Genomic DNA, 16,173 nt, shown 5'->3' with positions numbered 1-16,173 from the left:
CCATCTGATTGAACTTAATCTCCAGCCTTCCTCCCCTCCCTGGATTTTGGCAGCTGACTGTTCCAATCCAATCGTGTGCTTGGTCTTTCTCGTGTCCAGTCCCCTGGTGGGACCAACACACAAACACACACACACAGACACACACACTTGCATTTCAGTTACCTCATTAGCATAACAAAGACACTCCTACCACTCAGGACATTCCAAGGTTTTTAAAGTTCTGTGGCAGGAACCTGGGACAAAGACCAGATATATATTTTTTTATTATACCACGGCTCCCAATGACCAAAGCTGGAACAATTTAAGCACAAAATTAATTGCATAACATTGAATTATAACACAAAGTATAAAATAGGCATAAATGAGTTCATGCTGATAGGAATACATAATTGAACTAATAACTACAGGAGAGAGAAGAGACATAGCTTTCACACAGAAGAATAGCAAATAATGTATATGGTTACTTAGCCCTCCAGTGGGTGGAGCTTAATTCAACACCCCATCTTGACCCCAAACATGCACCACACAGCATAGTAACTTTACAGTGGAGAAGCCTGGTAACCACTCTCTTAACTAACTGATCAAGGTTAACGTCACCTGAGATAACGAAAGTCAATTGCATGAAACCTCTGATAGCATATGCTGTAGTGAGATGTGATATTTCTCTCAAAAATCTATCAACCCAGTCTATCCATGAGAAAAACATCACAAATTTAACTTTAGGGACATTCTAAAATGGGTCAAACCGGTGTTCCTCAAACTTGTCATGAAAAACAAGGAAAGACTGAAAAAACATCAAAGAGCAGAAGTGACTGGGCGACAAGATGACTGAATAGAATGTGATTTCTCGGATTGGGTCCTGAAAGAGAAAAATGACTGTTGTAAAATGGGTGAAATGTAACTAAATTCTGGAGATTAGTAAATAGCAATGTACTGCCAACCTACAAAAACAGAAAGCAGTTAAAGAGGCAGTGTTTATCTGGGATCAAAGAATTGCCATTGGAGGAGCACAGATTCAGGTAGAAACGCAAAGTGTCCCAATTACAGAAAGAGGGCTCAGGGTTTTTATGGGCAAAAGGGACACAGATGAAGTAAGTTGTATTAAAGAAGAGTTCATTGGTGCTAGATGAGGTAAGGCTAGGTTTGTACTTCATAGATTAACTTGAGATTTTGTCATCAGGCCAAAGGGTAGGCTTGTACTTCCTTGATTGGTTGGTGACTCGGTCATCAGCCAAGTCCAATTTCATCAGTCCTTACAAACAGGATATTCTTGTCCTTACTGACTTCTTGGAACGTTGGCGGTTCGGTCCAGTTTGGAAGATAAGACAAGATGTGCAAGGTGATTCCTCTGAAATGGCTGCCATGGCTCTCCTTTAATATGGCTGCCCCCATGTCATCTTTCACAGTACCAACACTGGTTTCTTAGTTTTGAAAATGTACCATGGTAAAGTTAAAATGTTAACATTTCAGGTACTGGGTGAGGGATATTTGGGAACGTTCTGTGTTATCTTTGCAAATCTTCTGCAGATTTAAAGGCATTTCAAAATAAAACGTTTACTTTTAAAAATTGCAAACGTTTATTTTTTCATAACAGAATTATATTAAAATATTTCTACGTTTGAGTAAACATCCTGTTTTTTTTCTTTCGAAGGTGTCCATTTTCCTTCCTTGGTGATTTCAAAAGCAATAAAACTCTTATTAAACAAAATATGTTCATGTCTTTCAGCTCCAAATTGCTACTCATCTAGTGCTCCAAGCTTCGTGAAAGTTCCTCCACAAACTTGCATCCTCAAGTTGGAAATGCAGAAGTCCATCCTGAGACCTCTTTCTTGGCAATGTAGCCAAATGCCACAAGATTTAACAGAATAATCTACCTTCTAAACATCCCCCAAATCCATTCAATCTTTTCCCATATACCAATTCTCTGTTCACTTGCTGCATCCCACCTGCACCCTTTTTAAAATTCAGCTGACATATCTTCCTGCATTCTTTGTCCCCCGCAGTTTACTCTTCAAATGTATACCTGAAAATATTTTAATATGCTAATCTTCACCATAAACATTATCACATTTCAAATGCCCACAATTCCTCTTAGGATGTAAGGCACAATAGTCACAATCCAGCCTCCGAGGCCTGCAATAACTAAAACGTAATTTTCCCTCCAGTTTTGCCCTAGGCCATTTGTATCATAAATTGGGGCCATTGTCCCCACCCTCAATTTCTTGAAAAACTATCCACATGCTATTCCTTTTTATGCAACTTTCCTTACAATTCCAAGCTCAGGTACCTCTTGGAAAAATTTAATATCTCAGATTGAAAGTTACACATTCCAAGACATTTCCAGTATCTTTACATTATTTCAGGACTGTTTTATGAAATCTAACTTTTCCACTGCAAGCATTAATAAAAATAAAACTATATAAGTACATACATATTAATTACATGAGATTTCATTTACCATAACTATTGTTATTTACTATTTCATATTAGGCCAGTGTCAATTGGTCTTGTTCACCTTTTTCTCTGTAATGAAAATGGTTCATAATTGTTAAGGTTCTTGGAAGTCTGAGGGCATCAATGACTGAACATGGTGCAAGACAAACCATTTATATTTTTCTAATGAGATGAGGACATTGTGCATTTCTTCCACAGCAGACACAGTAGAGCCTGGATATGTTGGAGTCACGGCTCTTGAGAACAAAAAGGCTAATAGCTGGAAAACATGCAGTAATTAGTACAGCAATGTTCACCAGCCACCAGCTGGAATTATTAGAGAGCCAAATAAACATAAATGATGGAGCAGAGGGCATAAAATGATAGGAAGATGGTCCCCAAAACGAGGATGCTTTGGGTGGCTTTGGTCTCAAGGGAGGATCTGCGGGAGAGGCTGTTTCTACGAATGCATTGGACTTGCTGCTTCTGCCTGTACAGAATGAAAACCATGGAGATGCTGGCCCAGGTCATGAGTCCCAAGCACAAATCATCATGGAAAGACGTCAATGCTGTACATACTGAGTCTACAACCTTGTCATGCAGTGGAGCAAGACAATATCCAAAATCACTCTCTGTAATGTTTTTGTTGCTCCATTTACCAGTCATATAAATAGGAAAAAAACATATTTAACAGCATGCGGAGCACCCAGCACAGGATATTGGAGGGGTCAATGTACTTTGGGGCTTTTACTTGAAGCTCTGCCCACCTGGAGTTCCCAGGGCTGACCGTAATGGCCTGGAAGACACTCAGGAGACAGCTGGTACCAATGGACACACCCCTGGCTACTATATGAACATATGAAAGAACTTTGTATCCAGAATTATTGGCAAAATGTTACAACTCCAAAGCTGCCATTGTCTCTGGGATTCCTCTAGAGAGAATGACCAAGGAATTGGCTGCAGACAGGTGTCTGAGAATCAAATCTGAGGATCTTGGCTTGCATCCCCCAAAGTAAAGGGACATATAATGATATAAGGGTGAGAAATTCCGCAGGATTCCAACGACTACCTGGAGTAGGAAGATGGTTCCTATTTTCCAGTCCATAGAGACCATTCTGTCATTTTCTAAGGCTCAATATTCAAATCCACAAGCAGAGGGTTCTGAATGGAAACAAGAGTTCTGGGCTACATTTTCATGGAAAATAAAATCTCCTGCCCTCTTTGAATTAATATATAAAGTATATTTTCTTTTGTTAAGAAATTTCCCATATTTCCTTTGATAGCACTTATGCTGTTTGGTCACTTTTGTTAATGTTTTACTTATTCCAACTTATTTCACATTCACAACTCTGTGAGTTAGGAACTAATATTACTCTCCTTTTACAGACTAGGAGACTTTAACCAAAGAGAGCTAAAGTGACTCATCTAAATAGCACTGGGTAGGCTGGTTGCAATGACAGGCGTGTTTACTACTGTACTGTATTATTACAGTTACCTAGTTCTGCTCTAAACACATATATATATCTTGTCATATTTTAAATTTATATTACTTTATAAACTTGGTTTGATAATGTCCCATTTTTGTCTAAATATTTGTTCTTTAGACTAACATAACTTAGGGGTGAAGATTCAGAGGTCTTAATAAATTATAGATGCACTAAATAATTATACATGACCCAATTTGATTTATTTAATGTGGATAAATGTTAGGACGGCAACAGAAAAACTCCGTCCATTTTCCACCTGGACCAAAAATACAATGGCACTCATTACAGAAATTATTATACAAAATTGGACTGCGCACTAAAATGGGGGACACAAAACATACATGCAATAAGCACTTTAGGGCAGAAAATAAGTTAATCTTATTTAAAGATAATATATATTTAGTATTTTAGAAAAAACTAACTGGAACTTGAATTAATATTTGATTCGGGAAAGCTATTAAAAGACAATAGCAATAAGCAAACTGGAATTTGAAGGCATGGAATTTTTTTCTGATGAAATTATATTTTAAATTAATTTTTAAAAAATTTTTTGCATTCTGAAATCCTCTATTGTGACGTTAACATTTTTTAAAGGACCTTCCCTAATTTCACGAAGGAAAATAGTCTCTCCATGATCAGCAGACCACAGATATTCCCAGTAGAGAAACATTTACTGTCTCCATTAAGCACATCACACCCGAATGACAGAAAAATAATTATATTTCAGCAATTGCCATTCAGTCACACTGTTTCTATTGAGAATTAGATCATTCCATTAGTTCCATGATACTCATTATCACATGTACACAGCTTTTACAGACATCATGACCCTGATCCTGAAGATGTCTCTGTGGCTTTTGCACACCGTATTGAGTAGTAGATTAACTCTGAAACTATAATCTTGAAGCATCTTAAAATTCAGACTTTGATAGCACTTGGATCAAACACCACAAACCCCATAAACGAAGATTTTATTAATCACATTAGCAGCAGCAGCCATGGGTTGTTTTAGAGTCTCAGACCTCCCGTCTCTCTCCACATGCTCGCCCCATGCCTCAGGAAGTATTCCTCCTTCCTGTACAGTTTTGCCACTGGATCGCATTTCCAGACACGCACACCTACCTAGATTCCTGATACTGCTCCTAACCTTCCCACTTCTCTCAGACTGAAATAGAAAATACTCACGGACTTCTTCCTGCTGCCAGGACTGAGAGCTCAGTGTAAGGATCATAACAGGCCAAGTGTGTGCGAGGGAGGAAGCCAGATCCTGAGATGCGGGGTAGTGATTCTGTGACCTCATTCCCACAAAGAACTGAAAAAAAAATATTTTACCAACATTGACTTCAGCAGAGATAGCAACACTAAAGAGACCAATATCCATAGAGGAAAGGGAGGCATTTATAAGAGTCCCTCACAAATAAAAGCACCACGAACAGATTAGCAGGCAGATTCTTCCACTCTTTTAAATAGCACATAAGCCAATGTTATTTACTCAATTTAAGAGCATTAAAAGTAAATTTTCCAAATGATTTACATGAACCAAAATACTGATACTAAAATGTCCCAAAAGTTGTACCAAAACAGAATACTACAGAAAGATCTCACATCTGCCTACAGATGGCAAAATCTAAAATAAAAATACAGCAAAAAACTGAAAAATACTAGAATACAAAAGTAATATATAATGACCAAGTAAACTCCATATCTGAAAATCAAGAATAAGTCAATACTTGGAAATCCATTAATATAGTTCACCATATTTATAAGGAGAAATGAGGGGATCCTATTCATAGTTAAAAAAAACATCTATTTGGAAGAATTCAATATGTATGGATGTTAAATTAAAACACTCAAAATTAGGAATTGATGCATCTTTCCTAACTTGAAAAACAAAGCCTTCATCTTGCTCATGGGGAACACTAGAGACATTCCACTAAGGTCAGAAAACCACACCAAGAAAGCATATGATCTCCTGTTGTATTCAGTTATCATTGTGTTGGAGGTTTAGCCAGAGCAATTGAAAACGGCATGAGAATTGGAAACAAAGAAGTAAAACTATGTTTGTAGATGATACACTTATACACCTGGAAACACAAATGAATTGACAGAAAATCTACTACAAAAAAATTCATTAAGCTCATAGAACATAATATTCATTTACAAAAACAATAGCTTTCATATATATAAATAACAATCATTTACATACATAAAAACAATTTACATATATAAAAAACAATCATTTACAAGTTACAGTGGGAGGGGTTGCAATTACAAAAGCATAAAATATAGTGACATAAACTAACCAGGAATAAATCTAACCAAAATATGTAAATCCTATGTGAGGAAAATTATAAAACATTCCTGAAATATATGAAAGTAGCTATAAATAAATGGAAATTCCCATCATGTTTTGGGTAGAAAAACTCAATATTATTTTAAAAAGTCAATTCTCCTTAAGCTAATTTGTAAATTTAATTTGATCCCGATACGGACACCACCAGTTAGTTTTAGGAACTAGCAATGTTATTGCAAAAATCTTATACAATAATGAACAAATAATAGCTACAAAAACTCTTATTTGTTTTTTTTTAAGATTGGCACCTGAACTAACAACTGTTGCCAATCTTCTTCTCTTTTTCTTAAAAGATTGGCACCTGAGCTAACAACTATTGCCAATCTTCTTTTTTTTTTCTGCTTTTTCTCCCCAAATCCCCCAAGTACATAGTTATATATTTTAGTTGTGGGTCCTTCTAGTTGTGGCATGTGGGATGCTGCCTCAACGTGGCCTAATGAGCAGTGCCATGTCTGCACCCAGGATCTGAGCCTGGGAAAGGCTGGGCTGCCGAAGCAGAGCGAGGGAACTTAATCACTCGGCCACGGGGCTGGCCCAAAAACTCTTAAAAAGACACAAAATGAGTGTGGCTGTCCCCACGAGAGATGTTTATTCACGAATATACTGATGGATGAGTGAAGGTAAAAATTCGGAAATATGCCAAAGCTCATAAGAAAAGTTAATAAGCAGCAAAAACTACAGCGGAGATAACATTAATACTTGATCTTTGGGAAACGGAAATTCCTATCAAAATGACAATAAAATCGTCTTATTTATTGTCCTATAGCATCATAGTAAGTAAAAAAACAAGAGAGACAGAAATCTCCATGGTAAAAATAATTAAGATAGGGTTGAATTCCTTCCTAAGGCTGATTCTCAAGCACCTAACTGTAGTCAACTTCCTACTCGTTGCCTCTAAAGGCGTCCCTCCGATAATGACGTGTTTGGGGTTGAAAAATTTCCTCATTGATTTTTGATGCAAACTTGTTGTGTATGGAATACACAACTCCCTGAAACGATAATAAGACAGATGTAAATTTTTGTTTCTTTAAACAACCTGCAGTCATTTCCTCACTCATTCCTGACAGAGATTTAAGCGCTAGGATGAGCAGTCACATAACAGAGAGGCTGTGAAAAACTGACTGAGTCTGCGTTGACAGAATTCACAACGTAGTAGGCACAGCAGGTACTAAACTAAATACTATGTAGAATGCAATAAAATTTCCATTATATTCAATGTTGCAAGGGAGAAGTTTAGAGTCTAAGAATTCATTTAAAATTGGGATGTCTAGTACCTTGCAATTAGTAGAAACTTACATGATCATGTAACTTCGAACTTGATAAATTAAAATTTCTCCGGAATTAACAGGGCAGAGAAGTGTGAGAAGAATTTAGTAAATGGAAAAGCCTGTGTGATGATCAGTGAACATGAGAAGGAAAAATAATGGCTCTGTAGCAAGTGGTCCTGGATGGAGGTGGAGATAAAGAATATATATCACACATGCAGGACACAGGAGATGAAGTGTTGTGTCTTTACCTCAAATCCTGAGAGGAAAGGTAGTCAGCTGAAATATGTGATAGTTTGGGGTGGAGGGGAGCATATTTAAAATACTTCTTGGTTAAATGGACGGAAGGATCTGGTTGGGGAGAAACGTGCACTCCTGCTCCCGCTTAATTAAATAAATTGTGGTGACTGTCCTGGGTCTCAGACTTTCCAGGATCAACCACCGCCTGCAACCCCCGTCCCCACCTCCAGGTGCCAGCGCTCCCGCCGCCTCACTCTTAGGACACGCGTCTCTATCAAGCTTCCAGGGAAACTGTTTTCAATTTGCTCAAAGAAAAAAATCTCCGCTTCCAGGATAAGTGCCCCCCACATGTCTAATTCTGCAGGTAGCCTGGCTCCAAAGGACACCAGACAGATTCAAAGGAACCCAAAAGCAGAGAACCAGAGGTTGTTGGCCTGGAGGACAAACAGGTCTGGCACGTCGCGGGGACTAAAAGGATGGCCTGACCCCGCCCCGCCGGGCCCGCCCCTTCGGCCCCGCCCCACTGCGCACGCGCGCGCGCAGTTTCCTGCAGGCCCGGAAGCGGATCGCGCGGAGCAACCGGCACCCTCGGGTCAGTGAGTCTGTTTTTCTGTTTCATACCTGCGTTTAGCGATCGTCAGGCCCCCATCCTCCAAACCCGGGTTCGGGGGTCGCTCCCTAAGTTAGGATCTCTGAACCCGCTCGTCCCTCTGGCTGTGAGTTCGCCCCTCTCGCCTCTCGCGGCGTCGCCATATGACGCCCCGAGTCCTGTGGCTCCGCGCGGGTCCGGGAGTCGCGTCTGTCTCGGGTGAAAATCTCTCGGAGGCAGGTGCCGCCCGACCTTTCTTTCTTCGGTCCACGGAGACGCCGACCGGCTGCCGCGTCGTTTTCCTGCTCAAACCCTTTGTCTGACGCCCAACTCCCCGCCCAACCGCGTGATAAAGGCCTCGCTTAGGAGGTGGATACAAGCCCTTCGTCCCCTCCAGGGAGAACAGAGGGGGTCAGGGATGGGGAGAAACAGGCAGAAATGTATGGAGTTAGAGGGTCACCAGAAAGTTTAGGGAGAAAGAATAGCAGGCGTTGAAACAGAGGTTGCAGCAGAGGGGGGCCAACGCTCTATAGGAGGAGGAGGAATAGAGAGGGAGGGAAACAAAAGGATGCGGAGAAACAGGGAGAAACACGGAAATGGGCAAAGCAGAGGAGAGAACCGGAAGGAAAGAGACAAATACAGAGAACAAAACACAGTGGTGAAGAAAGTCAGGAACCCAAACCCAAGAAATATTGAGTTGATTGGATATGGGATATTAGGTTGTGAAGTAGAACTGATTTGTGGCTGTGTAACCTAATTAATTTCAGATTTGTTGAACGGTTTAAACCATGCAGAAGAGAGTGAGAGTTACAAAACCAGGTGTTTGCGACATCCGCACTTTCTAATTATTGCACCAGAAGAGAATTCCATTTGCAGCCCCTGTGCACCCTGAGGGCAGAGACTTAGCTCAGCCAATTCCAGGTCACTCTCTTCCCTTTCAAGAAATGGGGGAGGACTTTCTGTCATCTGTGGCTCATCTCATCCTTTTCTAAATGTGATGTGTCCTCACACTTGTTTTAACTTTAATATTTTTAATTTCCAAAATGTTATCCCTCTTAATTTTATCGTTCAGATGATGATGTTTGTATGCATTCTACTCTATTATATTGGAACTATTCTTTGATATCTGTAAATACCCACAGTATTTCACTATGCATCTGGTAAGGATGTTGATAATCTTTTAACACTGTAAACCTTGTTTAACCAGTTAGTTTTATAGTCAAGAGATTCTTTCTTCCCTGAAGTGATCTGTTAAATTAGTGACCTCTGAGCTGAAGTCTTCAACTAAGTAGATGTTCCTCTCAAGTCCTCTGTGTCTTTCTGTGCAGACGCTGAAGGATGGGCTGGATGAATGTAAAACTTTGTTCCAACAGAGCCCGTCTGTTCATGGTGAACAGATTGCTCAGAGCTCAGCTCCAGGTGACTCTCTTTCCTGTTTTCCAGGAAAACTGTTTGTAAGTTCATTTTGTAAATATTTTTCTGGAAAACAGGAAGTAAATGCTTGGGTTTGGTTAAAGCCATGAAAGAGAAGCTTCCCTTTCTCAGGAATATGTAAAGGAATCTGGAATTAGAGCAGACCCTTTCTACTGCCCTCTCCAGGCCACCACTTACACCCAGGTCTGCTCACTGAACTCAGCCCTCTGCAGGGTAACTTGGTAAACTTACTCCCCCTCTGAGCCTCGGTGCACCCACCTGTAACATGGAGATGATAGAGCAGACCAGGAATTCTGAGTCTGAGCAAATGGGAGCCCTGGAATGATGTTCAAAAGTGGGCATGTGTCTACATTTGGTAGTTTGCTGGGAGAGGGTGCCAGTTAGAATTAGAATTTGGAATGTGACTCAGTCCTCCAAAAAGAATGAAAACCACTAAGAAAAAGGCAGGGACAGAGGCTCAGAGACAGAGGCATGCCTCTCTTTCAGCTTCACTCTCTGCCTCCCTGTGTTTCGTGGGTAAATCTTAAGTTTGATTGTGTCCTCTCCCGGCATTAAGCCCTGTTATGGTTCCTCCTGGTCCTCAGGACAAACATCTCAACTCCTCAGTTTATCTATAGCGGGGAGCTCTGGAGCTGGGTGGCCCTTAGAGTTGGTCCAAATTGAGGGAAGGGACAGGCTTCTGTCCCCTGCATCATCCAGGCATTGGATGCTGGCTGCCTATGGAAGAGCCAAGATTTTGGAAAGGCAGTTTCCGGCCACTTTGTGCCAACTGGACAAGGACAGTGCAGTTGCAGCAGAGTGTGTGGGTTTCAGCAGGAGGGGAGGGCTTTCTGAAGAAATGGGTGAAAACTCACTTCTTGGTCCCTATATGGAGTTTACTGTCCCTGAATCCCTCCTCTTGCAGTGGGCAGCAAAGGGCCCTCTTTCCCCTGTGTTAAGGTTCTCCCTGTTTGTGTACTTGTGGCAGAGGAAGAGGGTGTGTTGATTCTAAGCATTGAACATGTTTTTGTCATACAGAATAATCTAAGCTGAGAATCCGAGAGGAAGAGGAAGGAAAGAAGGAATGGCTCTTTCCAAGGTAAAAGTTGTATTCTTAATGGATTGTTCTGTTTTCTCCTTCCTAAAATGCCTCATTTTAGTTTGTTAATCTTCTCTGTCTCTGAAGGGTCCTACCTAAAATGTTGACTTAGTGTTGTTCAGGTCACAGTACTCCCCAAAGTACTACCAAGATTCAGTGCAATCCCCATTAGAATCCCAACAGCCATTTTTGCACAAATAGGAAACCCAGTTTTAAACTTTATATTGAATTGGTAAGGATCCCAAATACCCAAAATAATGGTGAAAAAGAACAAAGTTGGAGGACTTGTAATTCCCACTGTCAAACCTTACTACACACCTAGAGTAATCAAAACTGTGGTTCCTGCATGAGGATAGAAATAGAAATCAAAGCGATAGAACTGAGAGTCCACACATAATCCCATACATCTGTAGTCAATTGCTTTTTCACAAGACTGCCAAAACTTTCACTGGGAGAATAGTCTCTTAAATGGTGCTGGGACCACTGCATATCCACAGGAAAAAGAATGAAATTGAACCTCTGTCTTTCCCCATATAAAAAAATAATTCAAAATGAACCAAAGACTAAATGTAAGACCTAAAACTAAAAAACCATTAGATGAATCGATGGAGGCAAATCTTCCTGACCTTGGATTTGGCAGCGCATTTTTAGATATGATCTCAAGAGGAAGGAGAGAAAACAAAATAGGTAAATTTGTCTCCATTAAAATAGAAAATGTTGGTGCACTGAAGGATGCTGTCAGCTAAGTGAGAACCCAATCTATCAAATGGGAGAAAATGCGAATCACATATCTGGTCAGGATCTAGTGTCCAGAGTATATGAAGAACTCTACAACTCCACAACCAAAATACAAAGAACTCAATTAAAAACTGACCAAAGGATTTTAATAGATGTTTCTCTATAGAAGATGGACAATGGCCAATAAGCACATGAAAAGATGTTCAATGAAATTAGTCGTCAGGAAAATGCAAAATCAAAGCCACAATAAAATATAGTTTCACACCCACTAAGATGAGTATAAGAAAACAGAAAATAACTAGTGTTGGTGAGGATGTGTAGATATTAGAATCCTGATACCTTGCTGGAAAATGTCACTACTGTGGAATACAGTGTGGAGATCCTTATAAAAATAAGCCACATAACCCAGTAATTCCTCTGCTAGGTATATACTCAAAAAAACTGAAAACAGATATGCAAACACATGTTCAAAGCAATACTGTCAACATTAGCCAAGAGGTGGTGACAGCTCAAATGTCAACAAAAGGATGCGTGAATGAATAAAATGTGGTATAGTCATAGAATGAAATTATTCAACCACAAAAAGGAGTGTAGTCCTGTTACATACTACACCGTGGATGAACCACAAGTAGTATTCTAAGTGAAAGAAGCCAGACACAAAAGATCACACATTGCATGCCGTTCCATTGATATGAAAATATCTAGAATAGGTAAATCCATAGAGACAGAAAGCACATTAGTGATTACCAGGGACTGGGGAGAGGGAAATGGGACCAACTGCTTAATGGGTAATGGATTTCCTTTGCGATGATAAAGATGTTTTTGACCTACGTAGAGGTGATGTTTCTACAACATTGTGAATGTACTAAATGCCACTGAATTGTAGTCTAAAATTGCCAACTTTATATTATGTGAATTTCACCTCACTTAAAAAAAAATCAGAGAAATAAACTTGTTCAAAATTATCTTACATGGGGCTGGCCCAGTGGCGCAGCGGTTAAGTGCACACTTCTGCTTCTGCAGCCCGGGGTTGACTGGTTTGGATCCTGGGTGCCGACATGGTACTGCTTGGCAAGCCATGCTGTGGCAGGCGTCCCACATATAAAGTAGAGGAAGATGGGCACGGATGTTAGCTCAGGGCCAGTCTTCCTCAGCAAAAAGAGGAGGATGGGCAGCAGATGTTAGCTCAGGGCTAGTCTTCCTCAAAAAAAAAAAAAAAATTTATCTTACATGGATCTGTGAGAGCACTCACTGCAGCCAAGTCAGTCCTTACACATGTCTGCTTCTCTCATTTTGTGTCACGATAAGAGCCCTCTCCCTGTCCAAGTGGTGAAATGTGCTTTCCTTTCAGGGACAGTTGACGTTCAGGGACGTGGCCATCGAATTCTCTCAGGAGGAGTGGGAAAGCCTGGACCCCGCTCAGAGGGCCTTGTACAGGGACGTGATGCTGGAGAACTACAGGAACCTGCTCTCCCTGGGTGAGGAGAGCTGCCCTCCAGAAATTGGTAACTACTGTTGTACATCCTTGCGTTTTCCCTTGTGAGTCTCCTGGGAGCCCCGGACTTGCTTGTCTGAGTTTCAAAATCCCTGTTCTTAAGAGAGTGATTGAAGCTGTTTTCATTCAGGATGGAAAGCCTTCATAATGTGGCATATGGACTCTAAATTCCCCTTTCTTCAAAAGTTCTACCTGTTTTGTGCTTTGATAGTGGCGGTTTCAGAACATTAGTAGTCAGAGAACCTTCTGGAAAATTTTAAAAATATCTGATTCTGTGTTTTTACCCTTGTGCATTTCATCCAGTAGTTCTTGGAGAGAGCAAGATACCTGCGTGCTGGAAATAACCCCTTAGCGTTCAGAAGGAGGCAGTCAGTTGACTGATTGTTGAAATACTTTTCTAGACCCATCTATAATGTCCTCTCTTCTTAGCTGAACAAAGAGCTGGGAATGTATTCTGGAAAAGCATAGCATATCCTGTTCCGTTTTTCTTTGTAAGTTGAAACCTCTCTTCAGTAGAATGTTACATCTATTTTGGAGCAAGGGAAACAGTGCTGGACCTCAGAGTGAAGGGAAAATAGGAAAAAATACAGACAGATGGGAATGTATGGAGATGTGAGCACAAGTAAGAGCTCAGATAGATTGGTTCAGAGTAAGCTGCCCCATTAAATATTGTTTGGGAAACTCTTCTCAATTTGGAAAGATCTTTGGGAAAATAAAGTTTATTTCTTATGAGTTCTCAAAAGGAATTTCCTCCCACACAGACACTTACCACTCTGTTACGCAAATGTGTAAAGTTTTAAACTCGCACCATACCATGATGCTCCAGCTCTAGCAGAGGCAGGCAAAGACTTTATCATGCCATACGACACACTATTATCTGGCCCCCCGACCACTTTGGTCCCTCCCTTGGAGGGAGACCAAGATGACTGTCTCTAAAGAGTCTTCTTTCCTCTTGATCTCTCTTGGTTCTCAGTCCATACAGATCAGAGCTGAGGCCTCGGTAGTCCTGAGCCCATGACCTGTTCAGTTTCCATTCACATTTCACATCCTTGGGAGGACTTCTCAGGAGATAGACAAACAAAATAGCTTCTTTTCCATCGTATCTGAGTTTCCATGAAACTCCCTGGGCTGTGTCAAGCCCTATCTGCCTGTTCAGGCCCCCTAGCCATCTCTTCATTTCTCTTTTTGTCACATGTTTGAGAAGAGGAATGGAATTTGAGATTCTTAAAAAGATTTTAAGATTTGAGATTGTTTGACACTCTGACTGAGCAGTAATATAAAGACTAGACACTTGGATCCTCTCTCTGGTCCCCATTGCTTCATCGGAGTATTCTAGTCTTTCAGGAGCTCACCCCACAGCCTGTAGGCACAGCACACTGCCCCTTCTCAAGAGCCCCACAAATTCTGACTCTCTTATTTTAGTCCCATATCTTATATTTTTCTCCCTCCTACTCTTCTCCCTGTCAGGGAACATAAGAAAGACCTTGGTCTTCCTGATTTATTATTGTCCTAAGATTTTACCTCTGAAACTTGCTTTTGAAGTACACATTCCAAGGGTCTGAAGTGTCATTGTCTTTTTCTGTTGAGATAACTCTTCTTCAGGTGATGGACAACTTCTGGTGGACTCTCCCATGGAGGGTGTTTACTGGCTAACAGAAAGTTGTGGGAGAACACTGATTAATATGTTACACATGCATCCTCTGACATACAGAAGTGCCTCTTGAAGCCACCGGGTAGTGGTCAGCATGTCCCAGGATACTGAGGTAGAAAGTATTAGGAGAGCCTGACTAATAAATGTTTTCAGTTGTCCTGTTTTTTGAGGAGTTTAACAGTGTCTCCAAAGGGCAGTATGACAATATTGATCAGACATAATGTGATCATCTCCTTTGAGCCGGCAATAAATGAAAAGTCTAGGAACTTAACCTATGAAGAACACTGTTAAAGTTCACAACCTAATTTCTATGAGAATGTTGACTAAATTGCTGTTTATTCCACATTGTTTCTCCCATGTGTGTGCTCTTGTTCATTCACCTTCAACAAATAGGATTTTGACACATTACGGAAGTTTATAAAGTTGAATGATGCCTATATTTTTTAAGTCTACTGTAATTTGTTTAAGCCACCGATTGTTTCATCTGGCAAATTTCTTTGCTATAACTGACCTTGTTTTCTATTTATTTAATCAGTTCCATATTTTTGATGATCCTCTCAGTGTTCTTTGTTTTGTACCTATAATTTGGGGCTGTGGGGTCATGGAATGAATATTGTTTTAGGTTTTTTATGAGATTTCTTCCTCAAGTGATTATGACTCAACGTTACTTCCCTCAAAACCAGTATAACCTCCAGAAGTTTTTGAAAAGATGTGTCTTAGTTATTCTTTTTACTTCTGTTTCATATTACTCTGTGCTTAGTAGTAACACACTTTTCTTTTGACAGTTTTTTGAGCAGTTTTTGTTTCACAGAAAAATTGGGCAAAGGGTACAGAGATTTCCCGTGTATTTCCTGCCCCCACACATGCAGGCCCTCCCCATTATCAACATCCACACCAGTGTGCTACATTTGTTATCATTCAGGAACCTACACTGACACATCATTATCACCCAAAGTCCGCATTTACCTTAGAGTTCACTCTTGGTGTTGTACATCGTATGGGTTGGACCAATGCACGGTGACACATATCTACCATAATAGTATCATACAGACTAATATCATTGCCCTGAAAATCCTCCATGCTGTGATTGTTCATCTTTCCCTCCCTCCTAACTCCTGCAACCAGGGATCTCTTTACCTTCTCCATATGCCTTTTCCAGGATGTCATATAGTTGGAATGAGCAGTATATAGCACTTGCAGATTTTCTTCTGTCACTTAGTTATTTTCATTTCAGTTTTCTCCATATCTGTTCATGGCTTATTTCTTTTGAGTGCTGGATAAAACTTCCATTATCTGGATGAACCTCAGTTTATTTCTCAGCTCACCTACTAAAGGACATCTTGGTTGCTTCCAGGTTTTGGCAATTATGGATACAGCTGCTGTAAACATGTGCAAGTTTTATGTGGAAAT

General features: G+C 40.4%; 1 protein-coding gene and 1 pseudogene across 5 annotated transcripts in view; one reads left to right on the top strand and one right to left on the bottom strand.

The window, feature by feature from the left end:
* Positions 1 to 245: 245 nt before the first annotated feature.
* On the bottom strand, positions 246 to 8,526 carry LOC139073550 (vomeronasal type-1 receptor 2-like; annotated as a pseudogene).
* LOC103547930 (zinc finger protein 677-like) overlaps positions 8,064 to 16,173 on the top strand; it is a 46,421-nt gene continuing 38,311 nt past the window's right edge. The window contains exons 1-4 of one of the 5 annotated variants that reach the window (XM_070558372.1): positions 8,286 to 8,370; positions 9,696 to 9,786; positions 10,819 to 10,879; positions 12,969 to 13,122. In XM_070558372.1, the coding sequence (XP_070414473.1) occupies positions 10,865 to 10,879; positions 12,969 to 13,122 (169 nt within the window). In that variant the 5' untranslated portion in view covers positions 8,286 to 8,370; positions 9,696 to 9,786; positions 10,819 to 10,864. Of the gene's footprint in view, positions 8,737 to 9,695; positions 9,787 to 10,818; positions 10,880 to 12,968; positions 13,123 to 16,173 lie in introns of all 5 variants that reach the window. The other 4 variants (XM_070558378.1, XM_070558373.1, XM_070558374.1 and 1 more) reach the window with 4 other exon arrangements.

This window comes from Equus przewalskii, chromosome 9 (genome assembly GCF_037783145.1).
Source record: "Equus przewalskii isolate Varuska chromosome 9, EquPr2, whole genome shotgun sequence".
Lineage (NCBI taxonomy): Eukaryota > Metazoa > Chordata > Mammalia > Perissodactyla > Equidae > Equus > Equus przewalskii.
Note: the sequence above shows the minus strand (reverse complement) of the source record. Positions and strands in the feature narration are given on the sequence as shown.